The sequence below is a fragment of the Scyliorhinus torazame genome, chromosome 29 (genome assembly GCF_047496885.1).
Source record: "Scyliorhinus torazame isolate Kashiwa2021f chromosome 29, sScyTor2.1, whole genome shotgun sequence".
Classification (NCBI taxonomy): Eukaryota; Metazoa; Chordata; class Chondrichthyes; order Carcharhiniformes; family Scyliorhinidae; genus Scyliorhinus; species Scyliorhinus torazame.
In genome coordinates, this window is record NC_092735.1 from 35,051,673 (window position 1) to 35,069,885 (window position 18,213).

Genomic DNA, 18,213 nt, shown 5'->3' on the forward strand with positions numbered 1-18,213 from the left:
CAGTTTTATTTTCTTCCCCCACTCTTCTTTCCTCTTTCACTTTCCCCTCTTTTATTCCTTGTATTTTTCTGTTTCTCCTTTGCCTCTATTCCACCTTTAATCGCTCCCTTGCTAACTTCCCTCTTGGCTTGTTTAGACTAGATGCATTCCACACTGCACACTTGATAATAGCAGAAATAGAAAGGGTCAGACAGAGGAGACGTAATAACTGCAATTTTAGTCTTTTGCAGAGATTTAAGAGAACCACACCCCCATCAGCAGACAATTCCAACACCATTGATATATAATTAACACCGCTATTAATGTGGACAGAAAGCAAAGGGGCTGGAGTGTTTTTTTTCCTGGATGTCTCCTGCACCAAATGCAGGGCAGTCCTGCCTTTGGGCTGAGAGAAGCTGAATGGCAAATTTGCGCCCCCCCCCCCGCCCCAATCGAGTGTCAGGAGGAACATTCTTCACTCTGAGAGAAGGCATGCACTTACTCCCTGGTTGATTTAACTCCGGCTCAAACTCTTGACTGCTGATTAGAGCCTGCCCCCTTTAGTTTCCCTCCTTTGCTTTTGCACTTGACAGAAATGGTGCAACTTTTAAACGCACTCGCTCTCTCGAACAAAGGATGTCCGTGACCACATTTAGTGAGAAAGGGGATTTAAATAAAAAAAAAAAAACGTCAGCCGGCATCACTCGTAGCAACAGCTCCAGTAGTAGCAGCTCGTGCACAATGCAACACCTCTCCGACCAAGCCCTCCCTCTGGGTAACGAGAACATATGTTCTGAGCATTGGAGCTCTGCTTCTGCAGCATTGTAGGAAGAGGACACTGCCCCAGAGGGGCCTGCTTCTGTTGAAGTGATTGTGCAAGTCTCTAATAAGCTTTTATTGTCACAAGTATGAAGTTACTGTGAAAAGCCGCTAGTCGCCACATTCCGGCACCTGTTTGGGCAAGCTGGTGTGGGAATTGAACCCGCGCTTGTTCTTGCATTACAAACCAGCTATCTAGCCCACTGGGCTAAACCAGCCCATGTGAGAATCATAGAATTTACTGTGCAGAAGGAGGCCATTTGGCCCATCGAGTCTGCGCTGTCCCTTGGAAAGAGCCCCCCATTTAAGCCCACGCCGCCATCCTATCCCCGTAACCAGTAACCCCACCTAACGTTTTGGGACACTAAGGGACAATTTAGCATAGCCAATCCACCTAACCTGCACATCTTTGGACTGTGGGAGGAAACCGGAGCACCCGGAGGAAACCCACGCAGGCACGGGGAGAACGTGCAGACTTCGCACAGCCAGTGACCCAAGCCGGGAATCGAATCTGGGACCTTCGAGCTGTGAAGCAACTGTGCTAACCACTGTGCTATCGTGCTCCCTCATATACCAATGAGTAAAATGTTGAAAGTCCTCTGGCTGCGTAAGGAACATGAGAAATGCCCGCACCTCCACTCTTGCCCTTTGCCAGCTGTACGTCAGAGGCAGCGAGAACACTCCTTTTAAAAAAAAATAAATTTAGTGCACCCAATTAATTTTTGCCAATTAAGGGCAGTTTAGTGCAGCCAATCCACCTAGCCTGCACATCTTTCGTGAACACGGGGAGAATGTGCCAACTCCACACGGACAGTGATCCTGGGCCGCGATCGAACCTGTGACCTCGGCGCCATCAGGCAGCAGTGCTAACCGCTGCGCCACCGCGCTGGCCTCCTGAGAACACTTCTTAATAATCGGTTGCCTGAGAAGTAACACAACACTCCTTTTATGTTTCCCACCTGCTGGGTTAGAATGTGAGCAACAATAGCTCCTGGATCCAAGAACCTTTATATGGCATAAGAGGCTATTCAGCCCACCATTGCTGTACTATCCCACTCTGCTGTACTTTTTCACATCATCAAATATCCATCCCAGTCCCTTTTGAAGCCAAGTTTTCCATTGGGCAGTGGATTCCTGATCATAACTTAAATCACATCTCTCTCTCTCTCTCATTGAATCTGACGTGAGCGTCGCTGGTCTGGGCCAGCATTTGTTGCCCGTCCCAAATTGCCCTTGAACTGAGAGACCCTTGGAATGAGTTAAGAGTCAACCTGGAGTCACATGTGGGCCAGACTAGGCGAACAAGCTGGGTTTTTACAACAATGGGTAGAGGGGTCAATTACTGGGGGACGTAGGTTTAAGGTGAGAGGGGCAAGGTTTAGAGTAGGTGTGCGAGGCAAGTTTTTTACACAGAGGGTAGTGGGTGCCTGGAACTCGCTACCGGAGGAGGTGGTGGAAGCAGGGACGATAGTGACATTTAAGGGGCATCTTGACAAATACATGAATAGGATGGGAATAGAGGGATACGGACCCAGGAAGTGTAGAAGATTTTAGTTTAGACGGGCAGCATGGTCGGCACGGGCTTGGAGGGCCGAAGGGCCTGTTCCTGTGCTGTACTTTTCTTTGTTCTTATGATCATTTGCATTCCAGATTTTTTTTTTATTGGATTCAAAAATCACCATCTGCCATGGTGGGATTTTAACAAGGGTCCCCAGAGTATTATACTGGACTTTTGGATTGCCAAGGCGATGATATCACTGCTATTGAAGGTGTTTTTCTTATTTGCTCTTAAGAAACGTTTTCGTTACTTTTGAGCAGATCTGTTACATCTCCTCCTGACCTTCCGCGCTCTTCAGGAGAATCTTCTCAGCTTCTCAGCAGACCTGAAGTCCCTCAGCCTTGTGCCATTCTGATGGAGGTGGGGGTGTAAAGAGATGAAGCTGTGGGCTGATAGTGCGGGAGTCAGAGGAAATAGCGAAGACAGGGCAAGGAGTGAGGCTGGAAGAAGAGATGAGGGGCCAGAGAAATGTGAAAGGGGAAGGTCATTGGATATCCACGGGTCCTGGGAGTTTGCGACCTTTCGCACCTGAAGAGGGAACCGTTTTTTTTTTTTGTTGGAAGTGAGGTGGACCAGAACAGCTTTGAGAGAGTGTGGTGGGAGAAAGTTATTGAGAGTGTGTTTGTGGCAGCGCACTGACTACTGGTTCAATCCGCGAGTTGCCTCCCTTTGCCAATCTGAGGTGGGGGACTCCTCGGTGCCTCCACTGTAGCAGGGGACTTGGGCCACCAGAGAGGCTTGAGGTGCTGAGGAGGCCTCGAGGCAAACTGTGAAGGAAATTCTGCTGGTGAGGTGGGGTGAGGAGCGGAGTAACATTCCAGAAATATTTGATCCATGAACCCAAATCACCAAGGCTCCCTCCACAGCACCCACCAAACCCCTGACCTCCCCCACCTGGAAGGGCAAGGGCAGCAGATACCTGGGAACCCCACCACCTGGAGGTTCCCCTCCAAGTCACTCACCATCCTGACTTGGAAATATATCGGCCGTTCCTTCACTGTCACTGGGTCAAAATCCTGGAACTCCCATCCTAACAGCACAGTGGGTGTACCTACACCTCACGGACTGCAGCGGCTCAAGAAGGCGGCCCACCACCACCACCTCTTTTATTACATTAAAAAAAAATTTAGAGTACCCAATTATTTTTTTTCCAATTAAGGGGCAATTTAGCGCGGCCAATACACCTACCCTGCACATCTTTGGGTTGTGGGGGTGAGACCCACGCAGGCACGGGGAGAACGTGCAAACTCCACGCGGACAGTGACCCGGGGTTGGGATTTGAACCCGGGTCCTCAGCACTGCAGTCCCAGTGCTAACCAGTGCGCCACATGCCATCCACCACCACCTTCTCAAGGGCAATTAGGGATGGGCAATCGAAAATGCTGGCCCAGCCACAGATGGCCATGTTCCATGGAAGAATTCTTTATAAAACCCCGGAGCCATTGCGTGTTCACGCAGCATTAGTACAAGGCAAGCTTTATTAGGGCAGAGTCAATTACAGAGGATACACATCGAACCCAAAATTATGAAACACATGAGCTGAGCTCAACACGCGGAGAATGAAACCAAGGGAACACTTAAAGGAATGTGCCCTCATTTAGAGGTAATCTGCGACTTAATGCAAAAGTGGTCCATTTCCATGTCCTTTGGGCCGATGTCCTCGAGATGGGCGAGCTGGAATATTACTGGGTCAAATGCAGCCAAAAGGCACATTAGCCATTTTTGGTCTTTTGTACTTATTGGAAGATACCGGTTTCAATCTGCTCTTTGTGCTGACTTTGACTGCTGTCCAGATGATCTTGGTTAGGCCACATTCGGAACACTGTGCACGGGATTAGCCTCCATATTACAAACAGGAGACAGAGGCTCCGGAGAAGATGCAGAGGGGATTTACAAGGATGACTCAGAGGTTGTAACTGTCTGCCTGAGGCCCTTTTCTCGAGAAAAGAGAAGACCGGGGGATAATGGGGACCTTTAAAACTATGAAGCGGTTCAAGTCGTGCGCAATTAGAGAAACTCGTGGGGAGCCCAAAGCGACAGGCCAAAAATAGAAGATAGTCACTATTCAATTCAATAAGGAATTCAGGAGAATATTCTAGACCCAGAGCGTGGTGAGAATGTGGAACCCACTACCACAGGAAGTGGTTGAGATGAATAGTACAGATGTGTTAAAAGGGGAAGCTGGATTAACACATAAGGGAGAAATAAATAGAAGCTTATACTGATTGGGTGGGAGCAGAAACACTAGCACAGAACAATTACATAGGAAATAGGAGCAGAATAGGCCATTCGGCCCCTCACACCGTTCATGGCTGACCTGTTTCTATTTCAAGTTCCGCATTCCCATCTACACCCCCCGATAACCTCTGACCCCCTTGCCTAACAAGAATCTATCTACATCCGCCTCCCCGTTAACAGGCCCACAGTGGTTAGCACTGTTGCTTCACAGCGCCAGGGTCCCGGTTTCGATCCCCGGCTTGGGTCACTGTCAGTGCAGAGTCTGCACATTCTCCCCGTGTCTGCGTGGGTTTCCTCCGGGTGCTCCGGTTTCCCCCCTCAAGACGTGCCTGTTAGGTGAATTGAACATTCTGAATTCTCCCTCTGTGACCCGAACAGGCGCCGGAATGTGGCGACTCGCGGATTTTCACAGTAACTTCATTGCAGTGTTAATGTAAGCCTACACTAATAAAGATTATTTAAAAAAAGTTTGAGTCAGGCTGTTCAGGGGTGACGTCCAGAAACAGCTTTTCACACAAAGGGTCAGAGAGACCTGGGGGGCAATTCAGAATTTCAAGACTGGGATTGTAGATTTTTGTTCTTGAACATAGAACATAGAAAAATACAGCACAGAACAGGCCCTTCGGCCCACGATGTTGTGCCGAACCTTTGTCCTAGATTAATCATAGATTATCATTGAATTTACAGTGCAGAAGGAGGCCATTCGGCCCATTAAGTCTGCACCGGCTCTTGGAAAGAGCACCCTACCCAAAGTCAACACCTCCACCCAACACTAAGGGCAATTCTGGACACGAAGGGCAATTTATCATGGCCAATCCACCTCACCTGCACATCCCTGGACCGTGGGAGGAAACCAGAGCACCCGGAGGAAACCCACGCAGACACGGGGAGGATGTGCAGACTCCGCACAGACAGTGACCCAAGCCGGAATCGAACCTGGGACCCCGGAGCCGCGAAGCAATTGTGCTATCCACAATGCTACCGTGCTGCCCTTAAGAACAAATAAATCTACACTATATCATTTTACCGTAATCCATGTACCTATCCAAAAGCTGCTTGAAGGTCCCTAATGTTTCCGACTCAACTACTTCCACAGGCAGTGCATTCCATGCCCCCACTACTCTCTGGGTAAAGAACCTACCTCTGACATCCCCCCTATATCTTCCACCATTCACCTTAAATTTATGTCCCCTTGTAATGGTTTGTTCCACCCGGGGAAAAAGTCTCTGACTGTCTACTCCATCTATTCCCCTGATCATCTTATAAACCTCTATCAAGTCACCCCTCATCCTTCTCCGTTCTAATGAGAAAAGGCCTAGCACCCTCAACCTTTCCTCGTAAGACCTACTCTCCATTCCAGGCATCATCCTGGTAAATCTCCTTTGCACCTTTTCCAAAGCTTCCACATCCTTCCTAAAATGTGGCGACCAGAACTGTACCCCTTGAGTAAAGGTATTAAGAGTTTACAGGGCCAAGGATGACAGAGAGAGTTGAAACACAGATCTGGCAATGATCTAGCTCGAGGGGTTTGGGATCTGTAAAATGGGGAGATGGATATTGCTTGCTTTAAAAACTCATGGAGGTAAAACGATAAGCTCCGCAGGAGTCATTGATTCAAATTAGATGCTGATGCCGATACCTCGCCTTGTACCCTGGCTTGAGTCGCTTTGGCTGTGTCCTTTTGTGCGACTGACCTCTGAGCCCCTTGACTTCCTCCCCGCCGCCTCTTAAAGGTGACCCGTTCAGTCGAGCTTCTGCTCCGATGCATGGCATAGTCCTTATAATTCTTGGTGAGCAATGTGTAGAGAAGGGGGTTGATGCAGCTGTTGCTGTAGGTCAGGCAGGTCACAAAGAAGTTGACGTACATGTGGACCGGGGGGGTCAGACGCAGTGATTCATAGTTATACAGCTTCACTAACTGCCAGACCCAAAATGGTACAAAGCAGGCCCAATATGCCAAGATGATGCTAAAAATCATGTACAGAACCTTCTGCTTCAGGGTACGGTTCCTGATGTCCAACATCATCCGGCCTGAGACCCAATAGGCCTGTGCCAGTCGTATGTACAAGTACCCAATGATAACTCCTGGAGCTAAAACGCTGGTGTTGAATAAAATGGTCAGGTAGGCCTTGTAGGCCTCAGGCTTCCAGGTTGGGTAGCAAATTCTCTTGGCTGTTCCTGTAGGGTTGGTAGTTTCTTTCAAATGGATCATAATCATCATCGGTAAGGTCAAAAGGCAGGACGTTAACCAAATGGCCGTAGTAATCACCTTCCTGCAGGTTGCTGAAGCCCTGATGTCCAATGGCATGGCCACAGCCCTGTACCGCTCAACGCTCATGACGGTCAGTATGAAAATACTGGCATGCATGGTCAGGAGATCCAGGCTGAGCAGGACTCTGCAGCCAATTTCCTCAAAGTACCAATCCTTGGCAAAGTAAGTGCACACCACAAACGGAATGGTGAACAAGTAGAGAAGATCGGCCAGTGCGAGGTTTGTAATGTAGACGTACAGGGACCCGACAGACCTGATTGAATGGTTGACAATCACCAAAGTGTAGATGTTGCCCGCTATCCCAAAGACACACATGATGGCCAGAGTGGCTCCGAGGAGCGAGGTAATCAGGATCTCGTTGGTATCACCTTGATTTTGAAGGGAGGAATTGCTCGTTAAGTTGCCTCTTGCGAGTTGACCATTGCCAACTCCTTCCATTTTGCTTCTCAGTTGGCCGCTCAAGGTCGATGAAAATGTCTTTTTCTGCAGCACCGTTTCAGGGCACCTTAATAAAAGAATTAACAAATGTATTTTTTGATTAGTACAAGATTTCTTTGGCCTTCTTTCCTCATGTATACATTTTTTTTTGTTTTATCCCAGAATTATATCTTCATTCCTGTGTTCAGGGCTCCCAGCTTCTAAAGGTCTGAGCATTGTATCTTGGTGCAAGTGGAAGTCATAATAGAGCAAGGGTGTGACCTTCCCCTCTGATTTATTCTCTCCCACTACACTAGCCATCCTTCTTTGGCACCTGCTCTATGTGATTGGCGACGGAGAGGGGTAGTCTCTGAACCTGTGCCCACCTTTACGTTATAAAACATTCATTTTGATGTGGGCATCACTGGCCACATCCTGGGTTGGATTCACTGATTTTCAGCTAAGTGCCGACGCCGGGAACTGTGGCGTTCTACGATGCCAAAATGGGCGCTGGACACTCACCAATTCCGGGACCGGCGAGGGGCTAGCAACGGCGCCGGGGAAAACTCCCGGCACCCGCGCCAAAAACGGCCGGAGAATGGCCAGGTCTGTGGCCGCGCATGCGCAGGGCGGCGACCTGCAGCGGTCATGCCGTACAACATGGCGCCGGCCACACGCGGACCCAACCTGTCAGATAGTGCCCCGCTGGACCCACCTTCGGAGCACCACTTACCAGTCCCTCCAGTCTTCGCCGAAGTCCCCCCCCCCCCCCCCCCCCACGGCTAGCGGCACGCTCCCCCTCGACTGTGGCGGTGGCGGTGGACACAGCCCGCAGCCGCCATACAAGGTTGACGAAAACTGAGACCACACATGATGCACGCCATCATTAATCCGGCCCAAGGGGGACGGAGCATCGGGGGGGGGGGTGGGGGGCCTCCAGGTGACGTCATGCGGCTGTCCCAATGGCGTGCGGCGTACTCCCCCGATGACGCCGTTTTGGAGGGGGCGGAGTCTCCCAAAACAGGTGCTGCCCCCGATTCGATTGTAAAAAGGGATTCTCCGCCCGATCGTCCATTACGATATCGGCATCAGGCAATGGAGAACCCTGCCCTCTGTTGCCCATCCCTAATTGCCCCTGAACTGAGTGGCATGCTTAGTCATTACAGAGACAGCCACACTCACGTGTAGGCCAGACCAAGTAAGGTGGGCAGATTTCCTTTCTTAAGGCGAATGAGATGTTCTTTTACGACAATGGTTTCATGGTCTTCATTGGGCTTTTAATTCCAGATTTTTATTTATTGAATTCAAATTTTGTCATCTGCCCTGGTAGGATTCAAACCAGGGTCCTCAGATTATTCCCCTGGGTCCTCACTAACAGCCCCCTCACTGGTATTGAGCTGTCTGTGGTGTCAAAGGGGCAAGCTTCCCTTCTGATGTTTAAACTAATGTCAGCGTCATTAGAGAGCAGATGCCCTTTAAGTACTGCTTGCCTGCTTGTGTGATAATCTCTTTATTATTGTCACAAGTAGGCTTACATTAACACTGCAATGAAGTCACTGTGAAAAGGCCCTAGTCGCCACATTCTGGCGCCTGTTCGGGTACACAGAGGGAGAATTCAGAATGTCCAATCCACCTAACAGCACTTCTTCGGACTGTGGGAGGAAACCGGAGCACCCGGAGGAAACCCACGCAGACACGGGGAGAACGTGCAGACTCCGCACGGACAGTGACCCAAGCCGGGTATCGAACCCGGGACCCTGGAGCTGTGAAGCAACAGTGCTATCCACTATGGGCCTGTTAACATTCCTTTCCAACTCCTTTTAACTTGTGCTATATCCAGGATAGGTGCAGCCTGGAGCAGTGCTGGGCAAACCTGTGTAATGTTCTTATCGAATGGCCTGATTTATATTACAAGAACACTTGTAGCTAAAACTATAACTGATTTATTAACATTAATTGTGGGTCAAATAAATACAAAACAACAGATGTATAAAAGTATGAACATGCACAAGCAACCTCTCTCCCAGCTCTCTAGTCAGTCTGAGGTCACCTGACTCTAACATTCACTTATATACTAATGAGGCTCCTAGTGGCCAGTCGGTGAATTACAACACAAGCATGATATCACCGCAATCTGGGTTCTGGGTGCCATCCTTGAGACATTTTCTCAACCGTTGCCCGCACGCAAGGTTGTCACATTCCGCTGATTTCTGTCTATGTAGTTTTTTCCCGACTGGTATGACTGAACTGATTCTCACGTAAAGCAAGGGTGAGTGAAGTGAAGTGCGTGCTGATTGCCCACAACATTGACTGTGAGTGCCGGGTTCTCCGGCGCCGGTTTTCGGGCGGGGGCGGGGATCGCGCCGGGGGCCGTCGGCAGCGGCCCCTCCGGCAATTCTCCGGGCCCTGATGGGCCGAGCGGCCACCCGTTTTTGGCCAGTCCCGCCGGCGTGATACAGACATGGTCCATCCTGGCGGGACCTGGCTTGGAGGGCGGCTTGCCGGGTCCTCAGGCGGGGTGGGGGGGGGGGTTCCCACGATCGGGGCCCACCGATCTGCGGGCGGGCCTGTGCCGTGGGGGCACCCTTTCCCTCCGCGCCAGCCTCTATAAGGCTCCGCCATGACCGGCGGGGAGAGGAAACCCCCTGCGCATGCGGCAGAACACGCCGGCAGTCCTGCACATGTGTCAACTCGCGGCGGCCCGCGGCGGCCCTTCGGCGCCAACTCCTCCAGCGCCGGTCTAGCCCCCGGAAGTGAGGAGGATTCCGCAAGTTCCGTGAGGCCCGACGCCGGAGTGGTTTGCGCCGCTCTTCGCGCCAGTACGGCCCGCCAATTGCAGGGGAATCCCGCCCATTGTTTTTACCATTTGAAGTCAATGACAGTTCTATAGATATATAAATGATGAAGTGGGGTTAGGCTATTGGAGAGGCTGTACTGGTATTGTCGCTGGATTGGTAATCTGGACACCCAGGGTAATGCTCCGGGGATCTGGGTTCGAATCTCGCCACGGCAGGTGGTGGAATTTAAACTCAATAAAATATCTGGAATTAAAAGTCTAATGATGACCGTGAAACCATTGGTGATTGTCGTAAAAACCCATCTGGTTCACTAATGTCCCTTTAGGGAAGGAAATCTGCCGTCCTTACCCGGTCTGGCCTACATGTGACTCCAGACCCACAGCGAAGTGGTTGACTCTTACCTCCCCCTCAAGGGCAATTAGGGACGGGCAATAAATGATTGCCCAGCCTGCGACTCCCACGCCCCATGAACAAATTAATTAATTAATTAAAAAAATTCTGTGTACCCCACTGTTCATCTAAGAATGATTCAGCTGCATCAGAATTTAGTGAAGCCAAAATGCAGTAAATATTTGGATGATAATGCAATGACTTCATACCCTGATCTCTCTTTTTTTAAAATACAAATTTCGAGTACCCAATTAATTTTTTCCAATTAAGGGGCAATTTAGCGTGGCCAATCCACCTACCCTGCACATCTTTGAATTGTGGGGGTGAGACCCACGCAGACACGGGGAGAATGTGCAAACTCCACACGGACAGTGACCCGGGGCCGGGATCGAACCCGGGTCCTCTGCGCCGTGAACCCTGATTTCTTTCAACCTCTCCTCGATAAAGGCCTTACCACACGTCAGCAGCTACTCTTGTCAATTGGTAGATGATGGATATTTTCTCCTCATGCTCTTCCCCTGGAAAACAGTGTGAAGCAATGGGAGGAATTACGGACTGCTTAATGTCCTCATAGACTGTGAGGTGAACATTTCCTCCATGGACCATCTTCTATCAGCTGATGTGAGGCAGCTAGTCCTGTATAGAAGGAGCCTCTCCCTGTCTCTCTCCCTCTCTTTCTTTTCCCTCTCTCTCCCTCTCCCTGTTTCCTTCTTCTCCTTCTCTCGCTCTCCTCTTTTTCTCCCCCTCTCTCCCTCCGTCTCTCTTCCCCCTCTCTCTGCCCCCCTCTCTCTCTCCCTCTCCTCCCCCTCTCTCTCCCCCCTTCCCCTCCCCTCTGTCCCTCCCCTCTCTCTCCCCCACTCTCTCCCTCTCTCTGTCCCCACCTCTCTCACCCTATCTCTCCCTCTCCCCCTCTCTCTCCCCCCTCTCCCCCTTTCTCTCCCTCTCCTTCTCCCCCTCCCTCTCCCTCTCTTTCCCTCTCTCTCCACATTGGTCCCCATGTACCTACACATGTTCTCCACAGTGATGCTTTGTGAGGTATTACTGCGGCTGACCAGGAGAATTTGCCATCTTACAGCATCAGGGATATTGGGAAGATCTGCAGGTTGATGATAAACTGTTTGGCCATGTTATAAGACGAAGGATCGTTTGGCCCTCCTAGCTCTGTTCTACCATTGAATAAGATAATAATAATCTTTATTGTCACAAGTAGGCTTTTATTTAGAGTTCCCAATTTTTGTTTCCAATCAAGGAGCAATTTAGCGTGGCCAATCCACCTACCCTGCACATCTTTGGGTTGTGGGGGTGAAACCCATGCAGGCACGGGGAGAATGTGCAAACTCCACACGGACAGTGACCCGGGGCCTGGATTCGAAACCGGGTTTTCAGTGCCGTAGATAAGTAACTTACATTAACACCGCAATGAAGTTACTGTGAAAATCCCCTAGTCGCCACATTCCGGCGCCTGTTCGGGTACACGGAGGGAGAATTCAGAATGTCCAATTCACCTAACAAGCACGTCTTTGGGGACGTGTGGGAGGAAACCGGAGCACCCGGAGGAAACCCACGCAGACACGGGGAGAACGTGCAGACTCCACACAGACAGTGACCCAAGCCGGGAATCGAACCTGGAACCCTGGCGCTGTGAAGCCACAGCCACTGTGTTACCGATCATGCTGATGCCTGTCCCCCGTAACCCTTGACCTCCTGATCGATAAATAAAATCTGTGTAACTCAGCCTTGAATATAGTCAATGATTCAGCCCCACTGTTAATGCCACATAATAATGACTCCGTGAGAAAATTATTATTCTCATTTTCAGTCTTAGAGCAAAAACCTTGAGCTGGATTCTACGCTGTTGGGATTCTCCGTTGCGCTGGCAACACGCTCACGTCCGTGGATTTACCGGCAGCGTGGGAGGTGCCCCCAATAAGAAACACCATTGGCCGACTGGGAGGACAGAGAGTCCCGCTGCCAGTGGGGCGCGCCGTGCCGGAAAACTGGGGGCGGCGGGAGAGAGAACCCCGCCACTTATTTTGAAACTGGGTCTCCTGGTTCTAGTCTTCCCAACAAGTGGAAACATCCTCCCAGTGTCGACTCTGGCAAAGTCCCCTCAGGCTCTGACAACACACCTTCCTTGGCGATCAGGTGCTGGAGCTTGTACCTGGAGTTACGGTTCAGTGGTTCAGAGACACAGACGCTACCCACCCCACCACAAGACCTGCCATGGCAATTCTAGATCTTGTAGATGGTGTTGGGATGAAGGGTGCTTTGGAGTTGGGCTGTGATGGCCCCCGTAGTGTGCCAGCCTGGTGATAGTGGCTGCTTGGCTCACATGTAAACAGTGGCCGCTCAGTTGGGATTCTTGAGCTTCCTTGTCCAGAATAAGTTGTAACAACTTCAGGAGAAGATTAAGATGAAAAAAGCAAGTCCACAGTTCCGTTGTGAATATGCTGCTGCCCCAGCATCTATTTGCTGACTGACCCTATGAAAATCAGAGACCCACATTCTGGGAGGAGGCCAGAATAATAATAATCTTAAATAATAATATTTATTAGTGGCATAAGTAGGCTTACATTAACACCGCAATGAAGTTACTGTGAAAATCCCGTAGGCGCCACACTCCGGCGCCTGCTTGGGTACACAGAGGGAGAATTCAGAATGTCCAATGTATTCATCTGTTGCAAAGGTTGTTGCCCAAGACTTAAGACTTTTGAAGAACATTGGTATTTGACCAAACATTTCTGAATAACTCATTGTGGGAGAAGGGCATGGTTGTTTTACAAGGAAGGTGGAAACACGATGACACATTTCTTAAATACAGATGTTGATTGAGCCAATATTAATTGAAGACTAAATCTGCATCAATTGAAAGAAAAATGTGTTGCTGTAACAGTCAGACCATCAAGTTCAGGGTATCATAGAGAGCTGTTTATTCATTTAAATAACTGCATAAACGTTACTCTTCAGAAAGAGAGATTGTGCACAATTTATTAGTATCATCGCACTCTATTGCATTGCACAAGGATTTCCTTAAGCTGCCTGTAGGATCCATCTCTGACCTGTCACTTGAATGAATGGAGATAATGGGCTCTGTGTTCATCTCTTTGGAATTAAAATTCACATTAACATTGACACAAGAAAGATACAACAGAAAATGGAGATTTAATTTTCAATTTCTGATTTATAAGAAGTGCATTTTCAATCCTCATTCATATTCAGCCTCTGCACTGTCTCCATCAAACACTCCCAGGACAGGTACAGCACGGGGTTAGATACAGAGTAAAGCTCCCTCTACACTGTCTCCATCAAACACTCCCAGGACAGGTTCAGCACGGGGTTAAATACAGAGTAAAGCCCCCTCGACACTGTCCCCATCAAACACTCCCAGGACAGGTACTGCACGGGGTTAGATACAGAGGAAAGCCCCCTCGACACTGTCCCCATCAAACACTCCCAGGACAGGTACAGTATGGGGTTAGATACAGAGTAAAGCCCCCTCGACACTGTCCCCATCAAACACTCCCAGAACAGGTACAGCATGAGGTTATACACAGAGTAAAGCTTCCTCTACACTGTCCCCATCAAACACTCCCAGGACAGTTACAGCACGGGATTAGATACAGAGTAAAGCCCCCTCTGCACTGTCTCCATCAAACACTCCCAAAACAGTTACAGCACGGGGTTAGATACAGTGTAACGCTCCCTCTACACTGTCCCCTTCAAACACTCCCAGGACAGGTACAGCACGGGTTTGATACAGAGTAAAGCTCTCTCTACACTGTCCCCATCAAACACTCCCAGGACAGGTACAGCACGGGGTTAGATACAGAGTAAAGCTCCCTCTACACTGTCCCCACCAAACACTCCCAAGACAGGTACAGCACGGGGTTAGATACAGAGTGTAGCGCACAAAGACTCCATGAGACGAATAGAGTGAAGTCGATGAGGCTTTATTAAGCGTGTCTGTTCCCCCGCAGCTCGATAGTAAACTGGCCTGCGGGGGAAGACTCCGGCTTCTTATACGTCGCCTTCAGGGCGGAGCTTGAGGTCAACGGCCAACCAGGACCCGGGATCTGTCAGCCAATGACATTAGGGCTTCCAGTCCCACATGACCCCCAATACATACTACCACATTCACCCCTTGTCAAAAATGAACCCGGCGGGGTGATGCTTCGTATGGTGGTAAGGGTTTACAGGGCTGGTCCTGGGAGGATAAAACATTCACATGGCAATACGGTATTGGACAATTTCGCCCTGTTGCAATTATTTACAGAGGGTATAGGAAGAAAGCAAAATGTTCTTGTGAACAGTCCATACTTGTTTTACATCGACGCCACGAGTCGGTCGGGCGGTCTGGTCGTCCGTGTCGATCGCCTCGGCCCCGGCGGTGGTGGTGGTGCTTGTACCAGTGTTGTCGCCTCCAGGAGCCATACGGTTTCAGCTGTCGGTGCAAAGGGGAGGGGGACCGATCCTCCTGGGAAGGGGGCGGTCGCGGGGTGCGGCGGTGGCAGGAAGGAGGGCGGTTGGGTTGATGGTGCCGGGGGGGTGTGCATGGTCCCGGCGGGCGCCAGATCCCGCAGGGAGACCTTGTCCTGTCGGCCGTCGGGGTACTCCACGTAGGCGTACTGGGGGTTCACGTGGAGGAGGTGAACCCTTTCGACCAACGGGTCCGCCTTATGTGCCCGCACATGCTTTCGGAGCAGGATGGGTCCTGGGGCCGCCAGCCAGGTCGGCAGCGACGTTCCAGAGGAGGACCTCCTAGGGAAGACAAGGAGACGCTCATGCGGCGTTTGATTAGTGCTCGTACATAATAACGACCGGATGGAATGGAGAGCGTCCGGGAGGACCTCCTGCCACCTTGAAACTGGGAGGTCCCTGGACCGTAGGGCCAGTAGGACGGCCTTCCAGACCGTGCCGTTCTCCTTTTCTACTTGCCCGTTCCCCCGGGGGTTGTAGCTGGTCGTCCTGCTTGAGGCTATGCCCTTGCTGAGCAGGAACTGGCGCACCTCGTCACTCATGAAGGAGGACCCCCTGTCGCTGTGGACATATGCGGGGTAACCGAACAGTGTGAAGATGCTGTTCAGGGCTTTAATGACTGTGGCCGCGGTCATGTCAGAGCAGGGAATGGCAAAAGGGAAGCGGGAGTATTCGTCCACTATGTTAAGAAAATATGCGTTGCGGTCGGTGGAGGGGAGGGGCCCTTTGAAATCGAGACTGAGGCGCTCGAAGGGGCGGGAAGCCTTAATCAGGTGCGCTCCATCTGGCCTGAAAAAATGCGGCTTGCATTCCGCGCAGATGTGGCAGTCCCTCGTGACTGTACGGACCTCCTCTAAGGAGTATGGGAGATTGCGGGACTTGATGAAGTGGAAAAACCGAGTGACCCCCGGGTGGCAGAGGTCCTCGTGGAGGGTTTGGAGGCGGTTAATTTGTGCGTTGGCACATGTGCCGCAGGATAGGGCATCGGACGGCTCGTTCAGCTTTCCGGGACGATACAAAATCTCATAGTTGAAGGTGGAGAGCTCGATCCTCCACCTTAAGATCTTGTCGTTTTTGATTTTGCCCCGCTGTGCATTATCGAACATGAAGGCTACCGACCGTTGGTCCGTGAGGAGAGTGAATCTCCTGCCGGCCAGGTAATGCCTCCAATGTCGCACAGCTTCCACTATGGCTTGGGCTTCCTTTTCCACTGAGGAGTGGCGGATTTCTAAGGCGTGGAGGGTCCGGGAGAAAAAGGCCACGGGTCTGCCCGCTTGATTAAGGGTGGCCGCTAGAGCTACGTCGGAGGCGTCGCTCTCGACCTGGAAGGGGAGGGACTCGTCGATGGCGCGCATCGTGGCCTTTGCGATATCCGCTTTGATGCGGCTGAAGGCCTGGCAAGCCTCTGTCGACAGAGGGAAGGTCGTGGTCTGTATTAGGGGGCGGGCCTTGTCTGCGTACTGGGGGACCCACTGGGCGTAATATGAAAAGAACCCCAAGCAGCGTTTCAGGGCTTTTGGGCAGTGCGGGAGGGGAAATTCCATGAGTGCGCGCATACGTTCGGGGTCGGGGCCTATTATCCCATTGCGCACTACGTAGCCCAGAATGGCTAGCCGGTCGGTGCTAAAAACGCACTTGTCCTCGTTGTACGTGAGGTTCAAGGCTTTGGCGGTCTGGAGGAATTTCTGGAGGTTGGCGTCGTGGTCCTGTTGATCGTGGCCGCAGATGGTTACATTGTCGAGATACGGGAACGTGGCCCGCAACCCATGTTGATCAACCATTCGGTCCATCTCCCGTTGGAAGACCGAGACCCCGTTTGTGACGCCAAAAGGGACCCGTAGGAAATGGCATAATCGCCCGTCTGCCTCGAAGGCTGTGTACTTGCGGTCACTTGGGTGGATGGGGAGCTGATGGTAGGTGGACTTGAGGTCCACGGTGGAGAAGACTTTATATTGGGCAATCCGATTGACCATGTCGGATATGCGGGGGAGAGGGTACGCGTCTAGTTGTGTGTACCTGTTGATGGTCTGGCTATAGTCAATGACCATCCTTTGTTTCTCCCCTGTCTTCACTACTACCACCTGCGCTCTCCAGGGACTATTGCTGGCCTGGATTATGCCCTCCTTTAGTAGCCGCTGGACTTCGGACCGAATGAAGGTCCGGTCCTGGGCGCTGTACCGTCTGCTCCTAGTGGCGACGGGTTTGCAATCCGGGGTGAGGTTCGCAAACAAGGACGGGGGTTGCACTTTGAGGGTTGCGAGGCCGCAGATAGTGAGTGGGGGTATGGGGCCGCCGAATTTGAACGTAAGGCTCTGTAGATTACACTGGAAATCTAATCCCAGCAAGGTGGGGGCACAGAGTTGGGGAAGGACGTTAAGTTTGTAGTTTTTGAACTCCCTCCCCTGCACCGTTAGGGTAACTATGCAGAATCCCTGGACCTGTACGGAGTGGGATCCTGCCGCTAGGCAAATCTTTTGTGCGCTGGGATAGGTGGTCAAGGAACAGCGTCTTACCGTGTTGGGGTGTATAAAGCTTTCCGTGCTCCCGGAGTCGACTCGTGGCCGTTTATTAGGACCGTTGTCGTCATCGTCTGGAGTGTCCGGGGCCGAGCCTGATCGAGCGTAATCGAAGCAAGCCGTGGTTGTAGTAGTGGAGTGGGGTCCGTTGTTGCCGTCCAAGATGGCGTCGGGGATGAACAAAATGGCCACCCCCATACATCGCACGTGGCTGGGGGGGTCACAAGATGGCGGCGGGGGTGGACAAAATGGCCGCCCCCATGCGTCGTACAGGTCTGGGGCGGTCCAAGATGGCGGCGCCCCTCCTCCCCTCGTGGTGGTCGGGACCCAAAATGGCGGCGTCTGCGGGTCGCACATGGTGTGCTGGGGGGGCTGGGGAGCGCTAGGACCGCGAGCGCTAGGAACGCGTGGAGCTCCCTCACCGCGAGCGCTAGGACCGCGAGCGCTAGGCCCGCGCGGAGCTCCCTCACCGGGGACAGCGGTGGTCGGGGCCCAAGTCGGCGGCGCCGGTGGGTCAGGCGTGGGGCTGCGAGCGCAAGGACCGCGAGGAGCTCCCTCACCGGGGACAGCGGTGGTCGGGGTCCAAGTAGGTGGCGCCGGCGGGTCAGGCGTGGGGCTGCGAGCGCTGGGATCGCGCGGAGCTCCCTCACCGGGGACAGCGGTGGTCGGGGTCCAAGTAGGTGGCGCCGGCGGGTCAGGCGTGGGGCGCGGGACGGGGGTTAGGGTGGCGTTAGGGACGCGAAAAACTCC

The 18,213-nt window shown here is 51.8% G+C and overlaps 1 protein-coding gene across 1 annotated transcript in view; it reads right to left on the bottom strand.

Annotated features, from left to right (window-relative positions):
* Nucleotides 1-3,816: 3,816 nt before the first annotated feature.
* LOC140404054 (urotensin-2 receptor-like) overlaps nt 3,817-18,213 on the bottom strand; it is a 28,064-nt gene continuing 13,667 nt past the window's right edge. Inside the window, exon 2 of the mRNA XM_072492410.1 lies at nt 3,817-7,371. Coding sequence (XP_072348511.1) covers nt 6,201-7,371 — 1,171 coding nt within the window. The 3' untranslated portion in view covers nt 3,817-6,200. The remainder of the gene's footprint in view (nt 7,372-18,213) is intronic.